The sequence below is a fragment of the Natator depressus genome, chromosome 1 (assembly GCF_965152275.1).
Source record: "Natator depressus isolate rNatDep1 chromosome 1, rNatDep2.hap1, whole genome shotgun sequence".
NCBI classification, from domain to species: Eukaryota; Metazoa; Chordata; order Testudines; family Cheloniidae; genus Natator; species Natator depressus.
Window position 1 is genome coordinate 212,408,163 of NC_134234.1, and position 18,156 is coordinate 212,426,318.

The 18,156-nt window shown below is 46.5% G+C and overlaps 1 protein-coding gene across 1 annotated transcript in view; it reads right to left on the bottom strand.

The window, feature by feature from the left end:
- LOC141985813 (antigen WC1.1-like) overlaps nucleotides 1-16,806 on the bottom strand; it is a 46,537-nt gene extending 29,731 nt beyond the window's left edge. Inside the window, exons 1-3 of the mRNA XM_074950041.1 lie at nucleotides 16,764-16,806; nucleotides 15,676-15,990; nucleotides 1,990-2,304 (exon numbers count right to left, since the gene is read on the bottom strand). Of these exons, the coding sequence (XP_074806142.1) occupies nucleotides 1,990-2,304; nucleotides 15,676-15,990; nucleotides 16,764-16,806 (673 nt within the window). The remainder of the gene's footprint in view (nucleotides 1-1,989; nucleotides 2,305-15,675; nucleotides 15,991-16,763) is intronic.
- Between the last annotated feature and the right edge of the window lie 1,350 nt (nucleotides 16,807-18,156).

An 18,156-nucleotide genomic window follows, 5' to 3' on the forward strand; every position in this document is an offset into this window, starting at 1 on the left:
AGCACAATGGGGCCCCGACCTGGTTGTGGCTTCTAGATATTACTGCAACATAACTAGGGCCCTACCAAACTCACGGTCCATTTTGGTCAATGTCACAGTCACAGGATTTTAAAAATCATAAATGTCATGACTTCAGCTATTTAAATCTGAAATTTCACAGTGTTGTAATTATAGGGATCCTGACCCAAAAAGGAATTGTGTGGGTGGGGTGGGGGGGTCGCAAGGTTATTGTAGAGGTACTGCTACCCTTATTTCTGCGCTGCTGCTGGCGGCGGCACTGCCTTCAGAGCTGGGCAGCTGGAGAGCGGTGGCTGCTGGCTGGGAGACCAGCTCTGAAGGCAGAGCCGCTGCCAGCAGCAGTGCAGAAGTAAGGATGGCATGGTGTGGTATTGTCACCCTTACTTCTGCGCTGCTTCCTGCAGAGCTGCGCCCTCAGTCAGCAGCCGCCACTCTCCAGCCACTCAGCTCTGAAGGCAGCAGTGCAGAAGTAAGGTTGGCTTGGTATAGTATTGCCACCCTTACTTCTGTGCTACTGCTGGCGGGGTGCTGACTTTAGAGCTGGGTGCCTGGCAAACAGCCACTGCTCTCTGGCCGCCCAGCTCTGAAGGCAGCACAGAAGTAAGGGTGGCTATACCATCACCCTCCTAAAATGACCTTGCTACCCCCGCTGCAACTCCCTTTTGGGTCAATATAGTATAGTATAGTATAGGTTAAAAGCACACAAAAGACCAGATTTCACAGGGGGAGACCAGATTTTATGGTCTGTGACATGTTTTTCATGGCTGTGAATTTGGTAGGGTCCTAAACATAACTGTTAAATAACAATAATAATATGGGAATGTTATAGGAGCCAGGTGAGTTTATAAAGCACAAAGGTGTGAGAGAAAGGAACAAGACGCACAATAGATACCATGGGAAAGATAGCATGGGAAATAATAGCATGTGATCATGTAATTAAAGATTATATGATAAAGCATAAGGGGCCAGAGTTGCGATTGCATGAGCAACCCTACTGTTAGCATTTCCTGCAATTTTGGATGCAAAAATCTTAATTTTTGGTAGACTTTTTGTACACAATTATTCCTAATATTTACATCAGTATCAATTGGTAGTACAGACAGTTACATAGAATCATAGAATATCAGGGTTGGAAGGGACCTCAGGAGGTCATCGAGTCCAACCCCCTGCTCAAAGCAGGACCAATCCCCAATTTTTGCCCCAGATTCCTAAATGGCCCCTTCAAGGATTGAACTCACAAGCCTGGGTTTAGCAGGCCAATGCTCAAACCACTGAGCTATAGCAAATAAAGGTGACTGCAACTAGCAACTCTATCATGCAAGTTTTAAAAATAATAATACTTTGTGCTTCTCTGGCACCTTATGTCCAAGGATTTCAAAGCTCTTTATAAACATTAATGGATTAAAACTTACAATGGGGTAGAGAGGGGGAAGTGTTATTATCCCCATTTTACATATGAGTAAACTGCAACAAAGATTGAGTGACAAAGAGTCAGTGTCGGAGTGGGAAATAAATCAGGTCTCCCAATTCTTGGTTTTCTGTTTTGACCTTTACACGATACCACTCCCTTTAGAAACATGGCAGAGTAGGACATGCTTAGCATCCAAGAAGCCCTGAATAACATGCAAATTGTGGCAGGGGTGAGGGGACAGGAAGAGAGAGAGTGTGAGTGAGAGTGCTACTGGAGAGCAGAACTGTTCCACTTCAACACAAGGACAAGGGATCGAGACAATAATGCTCTTCTTGATCCTCTCCTGGCAACTAGAGCACTGGGAGAAGAAGAGAGAGTGGAATCATCTCTCCTAGCAGTCAGGAACCTGTTGAAGTATCACTGTAACCAGTAGTGCAAAGGCTTGTGGGTTCACAGGGGAAAAATGGGGATGAATATGGTGATCTGTGTAGAGAGATGCTGAGCAACCCAGCTGTAAGACACATTATAGATATTTTAAAGTTATCACTTTGAATCCTTACCGGAGCATACAATGCTGGCATCACTTGAGTGTGAACATGTCTCATTAGGATGAAATGTTCTGGGACAGTACACAAGGTGTGATTCATTCCCCAAGCAATGGATCTTCTCAGACCAGATTGACCCATATCCTTCACTGAAGCGTGCTCCTCCTGGGGTGGATACAACTGTTCCACAGTCTAATTCATTACAGATAACACTGGCGGCTTGAAGGTCCAAGTGTGAATCACAGACTGTGGTCCATGTGTCTCCGTGTCTTATTTCAACACGTCCTGAGCAGGCAGTATTCCCTCCAACCAGCTGGGGCTCAAGTCGTCCTAGACCGTCAGTAAATCCATCACTGTTAGTTACATTGACATCCCATAATCTCCCTCGCACTTGACTAAAATTAAGTTGACTTTCTTGTACCAGCACTAAGATACTTTCAAACAGGCAGGAGACCTTTATCTGCTATGGCAGTTCCTGTTTTTCTGTGAAGGTACAGCTGTATAGGTGGGTAGAGTTCACTACTGGGGTAGCAGCCATTGGCATTCTTAACAGTGTGTATAACTCGTGCCTCTAGTTATACCCAATGCTGCCTAAGCATTTTGCATCCTAAAGCCCTTGTTCTGTTGCTTATAGTGTTGTTAAACTACCACCTTTTGGCCTGAAATTTTCCAGGTCTGTCCTCTGTCAAATGTGAATCTTTCAAAAAGATGGAGCTAGGTATTTCAACCACTTTTGAGAAAGACAGCAGTGAAATAAGTACACTTTTGAGCGTGTCGAACAGCTCTAGCATCTCAGTGGAATAGGACAAAAACTTGAAATTTGGAGAGAAGATACTTGCTATATAGGGTGATGATCCACTCTGATTTGGCTGAGTTATAAGGCTATGGAAATGTATTTTGCTCATGTGCACTAATATTTTAATAATGATAAAGATGTTTTTAATAATGATCTCCAATATTTTATCATCACTGTATCTCCATATGTAACAACATGGAACTGTACTGATCATTTTTTAAAAACTCCATCTAATTCAATGTATAGATGCATTTGGAATGGGGCAGGGCTCTGAAGGAATCCTTGCTCCATTGACTGAAATTTATTCAAGCAAACTATGTTAAAAGAACTCTTTCTTTTCAAGCATCCTCTGTGGTTGGACCATAAGGGACCAATGGACCTCCCTTCTCCACAGAGATCACATATGCTATCCCCCTGCAGCAGTTGTGGGTTAGCGCTGTCACTCTTGCTCTTCAACCAGGTCAAACCCATTGCCTCTGATGCTGCTACCCTAAAGCTCTTTGGGGAGGGGCAGGGGTTAGAATGGAGGGAGCCTCCAGCCTGCCATTACTCTTCCACTTACTGGAGCAGAGGGCCCGGTGTATGGCACCTCCCATGTCCCAGAGCAAAGGGCTGTGTCAAGTGACTGTGTGTGGTTCACACACACAGAGTCCTGTCCTGGATTGGTGGGGACCTGAGACCACCTTCGTCCTGGACCAGACCCCAACCTACCTGAAGAGAGGGAGCAGGGAATGAGGGAGGTTCTGGCCAGCCTGATGCGCTGGTGGCAATGGCAGGGGCCCACAGTCTCTTCAGAAAGCTCTTGCATACTTGACTCTTTCTACTACCACCGCACACAGAGAGTGGTACTGCTTCAGAGGCAGGTGAGCCTAGGCTCCTGTATTAGGTTAATCCAGCCCTAGCAAGGAGGGAACCCCTGAGGGGAACAGCAGGGCAGCAAAGGGCAATTGCTCAGTACTTCATCTCTGCCTGTGTGAGTGGCAGCTGAGCTCTTCCTTGATTACTTGCTCACACTGACAGAGGAATGCTGAGCTCTCCAGGATCCAGGCCTCCTATGGAGCCTGCAAATGGACTGTTTTACCTGTGTACACCCAATATGAGTCAAGTGGCTTAAACTTCAGTCAATCAAATGGAAATGTAGGACAAACAGCTTATCCAGATAAAGGAGAATGATTTGACTCCATTCTTCTTTTCCTGCATTTCTACTTTCCTCCTACTTTCTACTCTTTCATCGGTCTTCCACTCTCCCCCTCCCTTGGTACCCTTCTCTTTCATACTTCCTTCCTTCCTGATGTGTCCATTAATCTCACTCCTTGGGGCAGGGAGTAATCCCATATAATTTCTACAAGGAGTTCTCATCTCTATTGCTCTGTGCTCTGAAGAGAGATGAAGAACAGTGTGGGGTGGGGGAAGAGAAAACAAGACCTTCAGGGCAGGGAGAGCAGTCAGAGGGAGGGACTTGAAGAGACAGAGATATATATCCCATACACAGGAAGAGGAGAAGAGGGAGAACAGAATAGGGAGGCACAAATGAGGACACCTAGGGGAAAGAGTAGAGCTGCTCAAAATTTTTATGATGGAACAGATTTCCATCTGAAAAAGCTGGTTTTGACAAAATCAAAACGTTCTGCAGAAATAGACTAATTTTGTCAAACTTCAGATGAAAAGTTATCAAAAAGATTTGATAAAATCAAAATATTTCATTTCAGCCTTAGAACATTTAACTTAAACTTTTTATTTTATGTATAATACAGAATAGTTGAGCAGATAAAGTCCAAACAAATATGTTTCCATAAGGTTGAAATTAAATTTCAGCATTCTCATTACACTGAAATTCTGAAATTCTAAATTCTTGTTCCAAATCAGAATTATTTATTATTATTACTACTACTACTTTTGCAATTTCCTTTGCAACAGGAGTTCCAGGTTTTGACATGCTCAAGGAAGGAGAGCAGGGAGGGGAAGTATAGTACCAGGTGGGCATCTGTTGAAGAAGGTAAGGATGGGGATTCCAATGCGAGGGAGAATAAAAGGGGAAGGGAGAGAGGGGGTAGAGGGAACTCCTACTTTCTTATATTCTTCCTCCAGTTCCCATCAATGGAGCTTAATGGGAAATGGGGGAAATCTGATCCTGCAGCTATAAATGTGTGGGGGTAGGGAGAGGGCCATTAGCTGCCCCTTCACCCCAAGATCATGTGGTTGCCTTTCATCCTGTCCCTGCTCTCTGTTTCTAGGAATCAGTTACAGTGCCTTGTAGAGCAGGCAGCACTGGACCTGGCTAAGTGAACTGCACCACAAAGATGTTCAGCCCTGCAGAGCAGAGAAGTTGCCAGACAGATCAGGGTCTTCTCCTTGTGAGGACCCCCAGGTCCATGGTTCAGCCTCCTGCAGCTGGACTAAACACCCCTCTGCCAACATTAAAAGGAAAATGAAAGACATGGTACTGAAACTATGAAGACTGGGATAATGAAAACCCTTCAGAGATAGGAATTCTCATTTGATAGGAATCCCCCAAGGTTTTTATACTATCCAGTAAGATGGATAATAATTACAGAACTTACTCTAGTTTTTATTCATTTCTCATTAGGGTCACAGGCCGTTTACGCCTCTGGGTTCAAGCCTTTTTCTCTCAAAGGATTTGCTTGTAGGACTGAATTGGCCAATTCCTTACCTGAACAGGTCACTCCAGCGTCCTCTACATGCTTGCAGTCATGCTCACCCCAACTGTTGTGTTCACATTCCCAGACAGCAGACTCGGTACCACGACAGACAGTGTTATCCAGCCATATCTGTCCAGATCCTTCTCCAAAATGAGCATAATAATGGGCACTGAGAGCAACTCCACATCCCAACTGCTTACAGACGACCCCAGCAGCTGCCATGTCCCAATTATCATCACACACCGTCCCCCACTGATCCTGGTGTTTAACCTCCACTCTCCCGGCACAGGGGCTGCTTCCATTGACCAGCCTCAGCTCATCAGCACCTACGAGAGACAGAACAGAATTACAAAGAGCACTGAGCTCCACCCCCATTGCTATTACCAGCAGAGTCAGTGCCCAGCAGCAGAGGATCTGCATTGAGAGCAATGACTGGACAGTCTCAAAGTAGCCCAATCACACAACATTATCATGAGTCTCGCAAACCTATGTGCTTTTTTTTTTTTTAAAGCTGCTATGTTCCCAGGAAAATCTGGGGCCCTCTCATGGCTTTTGCTTTTATGAAAAAATGGCCACTATGTCCTATTTTCCTCTGCAGGACAGAAGCTACCAGCTGATCTCAGCCAAAATGCCTTTGCATGTAGACACAAGACTGTTCCCAGTGGGATGGAAGCCAGGCTGCCCACAGTGAGGATGGGAATCCCCTTATCCAGCAGATGTGATCCAGGCAGGAGACGGCTATGGCACGCTGTATGTGGCTAATAGGAAATGCAAGAGATGGTAAGAGGAGGGGGAGTGGCTTGGACAGACACAAAACCAAAGAATTTAGGGACTGTAATAAGGATTGGCTGCCTCCTGAGTGCCCCCTCATGGCTAGAGGTCAGTCTGCTGTACCTTGCCTCTGTTCCCCTCTTCAGATCCCTTTAATAACTCACTCAGTCCAAAGGTAATTAAAACATTTGCCTCCTAGGGTCCTTACATACTAGCCCTCTGGGCCTAAACCCCAGTTCAGTCTCTCTCACTACTTAGGCAGGGAGTTTCCAGCCCTTTTCCCCAAAGTTGGGAAAGTGTTTCAGCTCCCTCTATCCCCCCTCCCCAACTCAAGCAGAAGTTTGGCCTTGCAGGCCCCAAGCCTCATTCACCTTATGATCTGCTTAATGTAGTCTATTGGCAATCTCCCAAAAGAAGAAGGAATCCATCTATGACTTAGACTCTGCACACAGATCAGTTGCAGTCAGGTTGGAAGGCAAGAGTGGTAGAAAGATGGCAATGCCCAGTTTACCCAAATACCTTCACAAATCCTTTCCTCTTGACCGCACAGTTGTATTCTCAAACAAGCGGCAAGTCTAAGGCTTCAGGCCTTTCATTTAACCATTATATTAACAAAATAACAGCAGGAACTGGATTAAGAGATTCCTTGAAACAGGGTGGCTTGCCCTTTAAGGGCTGGAGGCCTGGGGCCAGCCAATCCTGATTAGTGAGGGAGCCACCCATGCTGCCTTAAAAGCCTTAATGGGGCCTGATGGAAGACAGATGATTCCCCAGTAAAGTGCAGCAGGAAGCTGGAGATAGTGGGGGGAAACTCAAGAAGCTGTGGCAGAGACTGAGGAAAGAATCCTGTAGGGAAGACCCTGATATCAGGGGAGTTACCTGGGTAGGAGGATTGGGAGTAGCCTGCTAAGGCAGGAGGAGAAGTCAGAACCAGGCTGAATTCCAACCAAGTCAAGCCTGGGAGTAACTGTTGAATTTGGACCTACTGCTTGGAAGGAAGTGCCTTTAGATGGTTATGCTATTCCATATAAAACATAGTATATGAACTGTGCAAATTCAGACAGAGAATGCAAATGGCTGTCAAATCCATCCACCCCTATGTAAATATATTGAGCGAATTAGCGAAGTCTTGTCATTTTTGACACATTTGAATCAGATGTAATTAGAGATTAACTCCCTGGGAAGTGTGCTCGCAAAACATTACAGGGAAAATTCTAGCAACAGTTGAGTTTAAACATAGAAAATAGTAGTGGCAATGGCAGGACTGTCTGAGTCAACGCCTGCAGAATCTAGAATTCTTTCTCTTGTGTCTGCAGATCAGAGCATTTACATAGTGCAGGCTCACAGCTAACAGTTGTTTTAATAAACAAAATAAATCTTCAGCATATGCACAAAATGCACTGTACACGATAATGGCATTTGTTAGTATCGTGGCCAGTCTATGCATTCACAAGATAAATGCGGGAAAAGGAGTGCTAAATGTACAGACAGTAAAAAAACATAGTGGGACACCGTGTTAAAGTTCGCAGAAAGGAATAAAATAAAGAAACTCTTAAGTAAAAGAGTCCCCAGATTGATGTGGGAAAGTGTGAGCTCTCTTATAGCATTGACTCAGAGGCAGAGGAGCTTATTTTATGAGCTCAGATGCAGGAGGGTGTGACAGAATGTACCCGTGTCCGCACTCTACACACTGTTGTAATAATCTCTGTACAAAGTATGTCTTGTATGGTATCATCTGAAAATTCATAATTTGTTGGTCAATATTTCCTGGTAAAATGGGTGTGTCAACATTGTAAGTGAAGTTATAAGATTCCACTGCATGGTGATCTTAATACATGTTCCAAACTGAGGTTGGCAAACATCTGTTTCAAACAAAGGAATATGTGCTTTGCTTAATTTGCATTTAAGCAGTAAACAGAGTCATCAAGCAGGAAGGGTGGACAAAGAAACCTCAAATAGGTGAGGAAAAATAGCAGGAAACATCCTTTCCAGGAGACTTTCTGTTTCCTGAATCTCAGCGGGAAATAGAAAAGGAGTACTTGTGGCACCTTAGAGACTAACAAATTTATTAGAGCATAAGCTTTCGGGAGCTACAGCTCACTTCATCGGATGCATTCAGTGGAAAATACAGTGGGGAGATTTATATACACAGAGAACATGAAACAATGGGTGTTACCATACACACTGTAATGAGAGTGATCAGGTAAGGTGAGCTATTACCAGCAGGAGAGCTGGGGGGAAAAAACCTTTTGTAGTGATAATCAAGGTGGGCCATTTCCAGCAGCTGACAAGAACGTCTGAGGAACAGTGGGGGGCGGGGGGTGGATAAACATGGGGAAATAGTTTTACTTTGTGTAATGACCCATCCACTCCCAGTCTTTATTCAAGCCTAAGTTAATTGTATCCAGTTTGCAAATTAATTCCAATTCAGCAGTCTCTCGTTGGAGTCTGTTTTTGAAGTTTTTTGTTGAAGAATTGCCACTTTTAGGTCTGTAATCGAGTGACCAAAGAGATTAAAGTGTTCTCCAACTGGTTTTTGAATGATATAATTCTTGACGTCTGATTTGTGTCCATTTATTCTTTTACGTAGAGACTGGAAATGTTTTCCAAGAGGGGGACTGATACTATAAAAATGAGGGACAAGCACTCCATGCCCCCCCTCCTCCTGTCTTACTCTCTCTGCCCACTGATTCACTGCACCAGAAGGAACAAAGGAAGCAGCCATTAAACAGAAGAAAGGGTCCTGGCCTAAGAAGTTTGGCCAGTAAGACTGTTAGAGCCTTTGATGAGAAAAACTTGGCTTTGAATTTAGCATAGTTTGTTAAGTTAGGCAGTAGTTGTGTTTTGTCTTTATTTGTCTTGTAAACATTTCTGACTGTTCTGCCTCATTACTTGTATTCACTTAAAATCTATCTCTTTGTAGTTAATTAACTTGTTTTATTATGTGAATGGAAGTTTGTTTTAGAAACAAGATTTGTGCATATCATTTCTATTAATAAAATTGACTTTATATCAGTTTGTATTGTTCAGGAGAGGGCTGAGCAGTACCGGACATACCTTCAGTCTGGGATCTTCCCCCAGAAATGTATGTTGGAGTCACCCGGCAATATACCCAATGCTGGTGAGAGCCAAGGTGTGTCTGACTGGCAGCAGCCCACACACAGACATATAGGGTTGCCAACTTTCTAATCACACAAACCTGAACACCCTTTCCCCACCCCCTGCCCTGCCTTTTCCCCGAGGCAACGCCCCTGCCCCGCTCCTTCTCTGAGGCCATACCACCACTCACTCCATCCCCCCTCCCTCTGTCTCTTGCTGTCCCGCATCCTCACTCACTGTCACTGGGCTGGGGTAGGGGGTTGGGGTGCGGGAGGGGCTGAGGCTCTGGTTGAGGATGCGGGCTCTGGGGTGAGGCTGGGGATGAGGGGTTTGTGGTGCAGAAGGCGGTGAGGGGTGAGGGCTCTGGCCAGGCGGTGCCTACCTCGAGCGGCTCCCGGAAGCAACCAACATGTCTGGCTCCTAGGCTCAGGGTTTGGCCAGGCAACTCTGTGCGCTGCCCTTGCCTGCAGGCAGCAACCCCGCAGCTCCCCATAGGAAGGGGACAGAATGGGCATCAGAAATGATAATGAAGAGATCAGACTTTGAGAAGACCAAATTTAAGAAAACTTAATAAACCTGTGGTTAGAGAGCGTCACTCTGTACTTACAAAAGATAAATATTCTCCATGCCATGAACCACTGAAAAGTTTTTGTTAAACTTGATGCTGGGAAGGCGTCTGGCAAGTTGTGTAATGACCTGACTCCAGGAATCCACCATTTTAATTCACTGTGTTTGTTACAGAGTCTTTAAAATTCATTTTGGACCTTACAGTGCTCCTGAGGCCTATAAAAAGGATTCAGTACTGTAGTAGGAAGAAGGCCTGAAACATAAGCCCTTGTATCAGAAGCCTGGTATGAGGCCTGAGGCCAGGGCTAAACTAGTGGTCAAAGCTTTGCTGATATAAAGCAAAGTTAAATTGTGAGCAAGAGGCAAGCCCTGCTCACAGAATCTGTGAAGAACAGGGCTGATATTGCAAAAACGCGTATTTCTAAGAGGATGATTGTATCTCGATTCAAAATGCCAGGCTTCTGCGACATGTTCCCTCAGGTCCTAGCTGACACTTCAGAAGTGAACCCCTAATTCCAAGGCAAAAGAAGAGAACACAGAGCTGAAAGGAAATTCATTCTGTCACTAGTTCTGAAGCTACGTCTCAAGTTCCAGATACAGAAGAATATACTCATTTTTGGGCTACTGCTAAAAGTGGAAGAGTTGTGAAAAGGTATGTTAGAGTTAATGACACTGTGTAAAAAGGAGGTGGGCCCCGCAGCTCACTTGTGTTGGAGCTGCTGAGGGAGACAGACGCTTGTCCCCCACTGCGCTGCCAGAGCAGGATGCCAAAGAGGACCTCTGCCACCCTGAAGACTTGCCTCAGTTTCCAGAGCTGTCAGTCACTCCAGAGACTGAGGAGCTGCTGGGACTACCACTGGCCATATATCCCGGTGAGATGAAGGACAGGATCCAGGGACAGCCCAAGGGGAGGGGAGGAAGAAGCCCAGGGACAACTGACTGTAGTCTGGCTGGGTTGCTGCCTGAAGCCAGGTCAGCATGTTGTGGCTGGATCCCTGCTGACCCAGTGGCGGATTGATCCACCACTGTTAGGGCCCTGGACTGGGACCCGGTGGAGTAGGGTGGATCCAGGTCTCCCTACCTCGCTTCTACCAACCCCACCCCTGGGGTGGCAGCCTCCCCACCTTAGGCTAGGAGGCCTGCATTTATCTGCCATCTGTCAGAGCCAGGATGTCAGAGCCCCTTTGATTATTTGGTGTCCCACCCTGCTTGAGGGCCTGGGTTCCTAGACCCTTTTCTGATCTGCCCCAACCAAAAGGCAGAGCCCCTAAGACTGTTGGGTGCTCTGCCCTACCTGAGGGCCTGGGCTCCTAGACCCTTTGCTGTCCTTCCCCGAACAAAGGCCAGAGCCCTATAGGCTTTTTGCAGCAAAGTTAAAGCTACAAAGTGTCAGTGTAGACGCTGCCCTTCGTTATGTCACCATAACTGGCCTATCCCAGTATCCCATAATGCCTGCCCTGACCACTCTTCTCACAGTTTTGAAGTCTGCTGTCCTGAATCTCGCTACACGGGCATGCACCCCTCCCCTTTCAAAGCTCTGGGAAGCTTTTACATTCCTCAGCCTGGAAAGCTCACAGAGCTGCTGAGGATGCTGCTCCTGGCAGTTGAGGAGGCTGTGGGAGAACTCAGAAGGAATCATTAATGTGGAATCCTGCTCTCCCTGGCACTAGGAACACAGCGGCAGCAGAGAAGACAGGCACAGTGGCCTGCTGTTGCGGGGAGGAAGAGGGAAAGACAGCTGTGCTTTGCAGAGCCCGGGGACTGATGTGTGGCAGGGTGTCCCTCTCCCTCTACCTCAGAATTGACAGGTTTCAGAGTAACAGCCGTGTTAGTCTGTATTCGCAAAAAAGAAAAGGAGTACTTGTGGCACCTTAGAGACTAACCAATTTATTTGAGCATGAGCTTTCGTGAACTACAGCTCACTTCATCGGATGCATCCACAGTATGCATCCGATGAAGTGAGCTGTAGCTCACGAAAGCTCATGCTCAAATAAATTGGTTAGTCTCTAAGGTGCCACAAGTACTCCTTTTCTTTTTACCTCAGAATTGGTTTCTCAAGCTGCTGCCTGAACTTAAAGAGACAGTATGCTGACACACTCTCCCCCAACACACACACTTCCCCAACACACACTCTGTCTCTCTCACATATACAATCCCCCTCACACAATCTCTCACAAACTTCCACACACACTCTGTCTCTGTGTCCTGTCAAACACTCTCCCCTATTCCCCTGACACACTTCAGTTGAAAAGTGATTGGAAGTCTAGTAGGATGCCCATGGAACAATGGGATTGAGAAACCTGCATCATGTGACGCTGTACCTGCCCCATGAGGCATTGCAAACCCTTCCCAAAGCACCCTGCAGCCAGCTGCACAGTGGGATAGCTACCCACAGTGCACTGCTCTATGTCTCTGCAAGAGCTGGTAGTGTGGATTCACTCTGCCAACACAAGGAGCATAGTGTAGATGTAACCCTTCTGCCAGGTGGAGCCAGCAGCAACAAGGGCTGAGTTCAGTATCTAGGGGTTCCTTTTCAACAATACAACACAAAACCGGCTCGTGTCCCGACCCAGTGACCTGGGTCAATTACACACCACCCCCTGGGCACCTCTAAGAGGCAATACTTCCCCTCTTGCCAGCACAGAGTCTGAGTGTAGCAAAAACACTTTAATGAAAGGAGGGAATTAACTCAGCATTAATTTGGGAAAACACTGCAACTAGGGTTCATAAACAAAAAACATAAGCAAAAGACCCACCCCCAAGGAAGTTGGGCAGTGTCCTTTTCCCCTCAAGATCTTAAGTCCAGCAACTCAAAAGTCCCTTTAACGTGCCCGTCCCTTCTGTGTACCCCACTCACAGTTGCTGTCCTTGGCCAGTGCAGCCCCAGGGTTCAGAGGTTCATCCTCAGAGTTCACCTCCCACCCTGTGTCAAAGGCAGGGGTGGGGGTAAGGAGGCACCTTACACGCTACACTGCTCGGGCACTCGCTCATTGCCTCAATAGCCAATTGCCATGCCCCTGTGGAGCTCTGCTCTGGCACTCTCCACCAGCCTCTCTGCCACCCGCCCTGCTAGCCGCTTGCCACACCTCTTGCCACACCAGCTTGCCATGATGTCTTCATCCCCCTCCCCCCGCAACCTTAACACAGCTCTCAGTGATTTCAGCCGTTAGTGGGGGAGCCTCACTGCTGGTGCATGCTGGGCAGTCTCTTGCAATAGAGACACTGTCCGAAAGTAGGTCTAATACTTAGACCTAGGTATTTAGAAATACTATGGTACAGTTTGATTCATTAAAGGTTTTCTTCTGTACGACTCTATACTGTCTTTTACATATAGTGCCACTCCCCCACCATCATGATTTACTCTGTCATTTGGGTATGTTTTGTACCCTGGGATTACCGTGTCCCATGATTATCCTTGTTCCACCAAGTTTCTGTGATGCCGGTTACATCAATATCCCCATTTAACATCAGGCTCTCAAGTTTACCCATCTCAGTATTCAGACTTCAAGCATTCATATACAAGCACTTATAAAATGTGTCACTTTTTTGCTGTCTGTCATTATGTGATGCAATTGACTGGGACTCTTTTTCATTTGACTGTTTCTCTTCTGTTCCTACCTGTACTTTATCACCTTCTATCTATGGTCATCGGTTTTCCCAGATTACTGAGTGTGGACTTGAGCAGGTTCTGTTCTGTATTGTTAAGAGGAACCCACAGGTGTTGCTGCTGACTTGACCTGGCAGAAGGGTTACATATGAATAACATTTTAAACTCAATCCTAATATATAAAATGGGCAATTCCGGTGAAAGTTTAATTTCTCTGCCTAAAGAAAAACTCTGGTGCAACCTTAACTATCATGCTACTGCCATTTTAAATTAATGGGCAGCAGATTTAAAACAAACAAAAGGAAGTATTTCTTCACTCAGTCCACAGTCAACCCGTGAAACTTGTTGAGAAGGCCAAAAGTATAACTGGGTTTAACAAAAAAAAAGAAATAGTTATATTCAAGGAGGACAGGTCCATCAAAGGCTATTAGCCAAAATGCTCAGAGATGCAATTCCATGCTCCGGGTTTCCTTAAACCTCCAACTGCCAGAAGCTGGGATTGAACAACAGGTGATGGATCACTGGAAATTGCCCTGTGCTGTTCATTCCCTCTGAAACATCTGGCTCTGTCCACTGTCAGAGACAGGATACTGGGCTACATAGACCGTTGATCTGACCCAGTATGGCTGTTCTTATGTTCTAATGGTGTTTATGTAAGAGATGGAGCTAACAGAGTTTACACTGGGGAGAGGAAAGAATGACATTGCCTGAGATAAAAAGAGTAGTGGGAGTATAATCCAGTCCTTCCTCACTCAGGCCCTGCTGAAGGGAGTTTGAGTCTCATATAGTTAAGCTAGGGGAGAGATGGTTGAAAATTTTCTAATGAAAAAAATATGACTCACAATTGCTGTTTTGAATGAAGTGAATTTGAAAGAAATTTCCTTTCTGTGACAAAAATTTCAGATACAAAAATGTTGCTGTCCTTTTTTAATTTTTAGTTACAAATATTGTTGGGTTTTATTTAATATTTCAATCTTTTTTGGTCTCCCTGTTCCTTCTGTTTGTTGACTGAATTTTGTCCCATGTTGCCAGGTAGCGTTCCATGATTGGTAAAAATTCCTGTACATACCAGGAAAGTGTGGGATCGGCTAAGCTGACCTGCATGTCACACCAGGGTGAACTGTTGCTCTGTCTGTGATGAAGATTGGGGCTAGACCAACACACAGTACATGCCTGGCCATCTGTTTTTGGGATTCCCAGCAAAGCAGAATCCCTCTCTTCCCACAATCTTTGGGCAGAAGGAAAAAAAATGGGCTGGTGATTGTCTCACTGACCATTGCAAGCTGCAGCTGCTTGCCTGGACTTTACATTACGTAGGGGTACTGGGCAGGCCTTATTCACTGGGGAGCAGAGCATCTGATAGCAAGGTTCCTTGCAGGGCTGATGGGCCAGACCCCAACATCCTCTCCTCATCTTCCTCTCTCCCTACTCCCCTTTCTTCTCTCCCACCCTTCCTCCTTCCTCCCACCCTTTCACAACCAAGGGGACTATGTTGGTAATATTTGTTTTGTAGGTTTTGTTGTTCTTATGTCTATAAACATATACACACACTGAGCAAGCTCTGCAACTGTGGGCTTCAGCCTACTAGCACACAACCCGTGGTGGGCAATGGGCTGGAAGGGGAAGGGGGAGAGGCATTTTGGCCAGGAACACCAGGGCAAACACCTACTTTTCCAGAGAGTGAAATGGGATTGTAATGGCCCCACAGCATGGATGAGATCTCTGCGTATAGGTTGCTTCTGCAACACCAACCTCAACCTGATGAAGGGGTGAGTCAGCCCTGCTGAGACTGAGGGAATCTGTGAATCACAAAGCCCAAGTTTATAGCACAGAGCCATTCTCTCCGGTTCACTCTAGCCTAGTGCTAGGATCCACCTCGCCACCCCCTCACTGCACCCGGAAGTGTCTCTGATCTGGGGAGCTTAAACAAAGAGAGCAACACTCCGATACCCCTACTTACCTTGCGTACTGTAGTCAATGGGAGTACTCATGAAGATCCTAATCTGGGCAGCGCACTGCACTGTAACTAACATATACACGTCTTTATTAAACTTACCTGAGCAAATAACCCTGGCCATTCCTCTTGCGAAGCAGGCTGGGTTGGGCCAGACCCGTACCTGGTGTAAATCAGCATAGCCTCACTGATCTGACAAGATGTTCCCCAATCCCCAATTCTTTTCTTTCCCACTGCAGCTGCTCACCTGAACACACCACGCTGGCTTCACTCCCAGGGGGACACTCAGTTGTACCCAGCGCAGTAACAGGACAGTCTCTCAGGCGGGATTCGTTCCTCTCACAGCCAAACGTGCCGTTCCAGACAGGCCCGTCTCCTGTGCCAAAGAGCTGCCCTGCTGGCATCGACAGGGCGAATCCACAGTCAAGCTGCTGGCAGAGGGCGTGGGCAGCCTGTAAATCCCACTGGGAGTCACAGAGGGTTCCCCAGGCACCACCGTGGAGAAGCTCCACTCTCCCCGAACACCCTGTGCTGCCGTTTGCCAGCCTGTACCCGCCGTACCCTGAGAAGAAGGAGAAGGGAGATCAGAGGGACATTTCTCTTACACAATTGTATCCAAGTTGTGATGAAGAAGCGCTAGTGACATCAGATAATTAATTAATAATTATTTCCTAGTTTACTGGGCACTTTGTTTAATCAGGATGTTCAGACGTGATGATCAGGCTCTTACAGTGCAGGTGCTATTGCTCATGTCTGCCTTGTGTGAGGGGTCACACAGCACCCACCAAACTCTGCACCAGCATGTGCCGCTCTCGGGTCAGTGTCATTCCTGGGATGGATTATCAGGGGGCAGGGGCAATCTCCTCTCTGGTGGTTCCAAAGGAGACTTCAGGGGCTGGCATTCAAGAAGCGGGTCTTTACATGTCATGGTTGTTGTGTCCTAGGTTATTAGGAGCTCACTGAATCAGAACAGTAGCATTGAGGGATCTGACTGGGAAAAAACTACAGAGTAGTGATATTAAAACCAAGACTTAACTTTAGCCAGAGCTGCCCGGAGCTCTGCACTAGTAAATATTTTCAAAACTGAAGGAAGTGTGCTGCAGGGTAGAAGCTCTGAGCCGCAGCGTGCTCCGTGGAACTGAAGCCCCAAGACCCCACCCCACCCTGGATCCTCAAATGGAGAGAAATTGGGGGGTCTGGGAAATACTATATGATAATTTAAGCCCTGATTATAGCATAATGACAGCTCTGAAATAGTTACATTTGAGACCAGTTTCTCTTTAAAGCTGAACTGTTCCATTGTTGATTGGATTGCCTTGAAAATTGGCATCTCACCTAGGAGCACAGGGTTGTAGTAGTGATCCAAACTTGGGGCCATTTGCCCAGGGGACTCCTGAGCTAGAGCTCCCAGAAAAAAAAACACATCCAGTTGCCTTAAAGTTGACAGATGCTGGCAATTTATTTTTGCTCACAGATAGAGATCAAACCAGTGCTCTGAGCATTGCACCAGGGTCTCAGACACTCAAGGGTTACCCCCAACAGAGAATATGGCACCCACCAGCCCTTTGGAGGAAATCAAATTAAAATGTTATTTCAAAAAGAGATTGCTTCTCCAGTTAGGTGCTTGTGAAGGCTTGTGCGCCTACATGCACACCTGATGGACTACAATGAGCATGTGCAGTGAGAGAAGCTAGCTATCTGGAAAAGTGCCACTCAGGTATGAGATGTGGGTGGTTTTGAGGGTAAATTGTGGTCCTTACAGCTAGGTACCCCCACCCCTGTCACTGTGAGTGCAACTCCAGCCCAGAAAAGAAAAGTGGTGTTAAAAAAGGAGGTTCATTGCTCCAATTTGCCTGTCTCCAAGGGGGATTTTGTTTTGGGGGAATTATAATCTGAGTGCAGCAGAAAACTCAGAAGGTGCTGAAACTGCTTTTGGAAAGAAAACAACTTCCAAATGTGAATGCTCAGGGGAGGGATGATCGGGGGTGCTAGAGTAGGTGGTAACAGGAGAAGACGGGTTTCGGTTTGCAGCCAGGGAAGTGTTTGTTATGGAGAGGAAGACAAATGGGAATCGCTGGTAGTGGAGAGAAGTGTCCGGCGGGCTCAGCCAAGGGGGAGAGAGTGAGGACTCAGAGAGGAGGAGGGGAGAAGACAGGAGGGGTTGGAGACTGAAAGGGGTAGCTGAGGAAATTGGAGGGTTGAGAGGGGGCACATAAACCATGAATTCTCCCCTTCCATGTGTGTGCTGCAATCTAGGGGAACGCTACCCCTTTGCAGGCCCTGGAATCAACTATACAACAGCCATTATCCCCATGGCATTGTAACAAAATGTATAGGATGGGGAGGAGCACTGAGGAATCACATAGCAACCTTGCGGCCTAGTGGAAAAACCACTGGACTGGGACTGTCCCCAGCTCTGCCACTGGCCTGCTGTCTGACCTTGGGCAAGTCTGAGGTTCTGAGCCCCATAAGGGGGTCAGAGGCAGACCAGCGGAAAGCCTCTGGGCAAAGATCAAAGTAGGAAGAACAGGGGTGATGTCATGGTAGGGGTCTACTATAGATCACCCAATCAGGGTGGCATTATTAGAACATATAATAGAAATATTCAAAACACAAGACCTGAGAGTAACAGGGGACTTTATCTACCCAGACATCTGTTGGAAAAGTAATACGGCAAAATATCCAATAATTTCTTGGAAGGTGTTGGGGATAACTTTTTGTTCCAGAA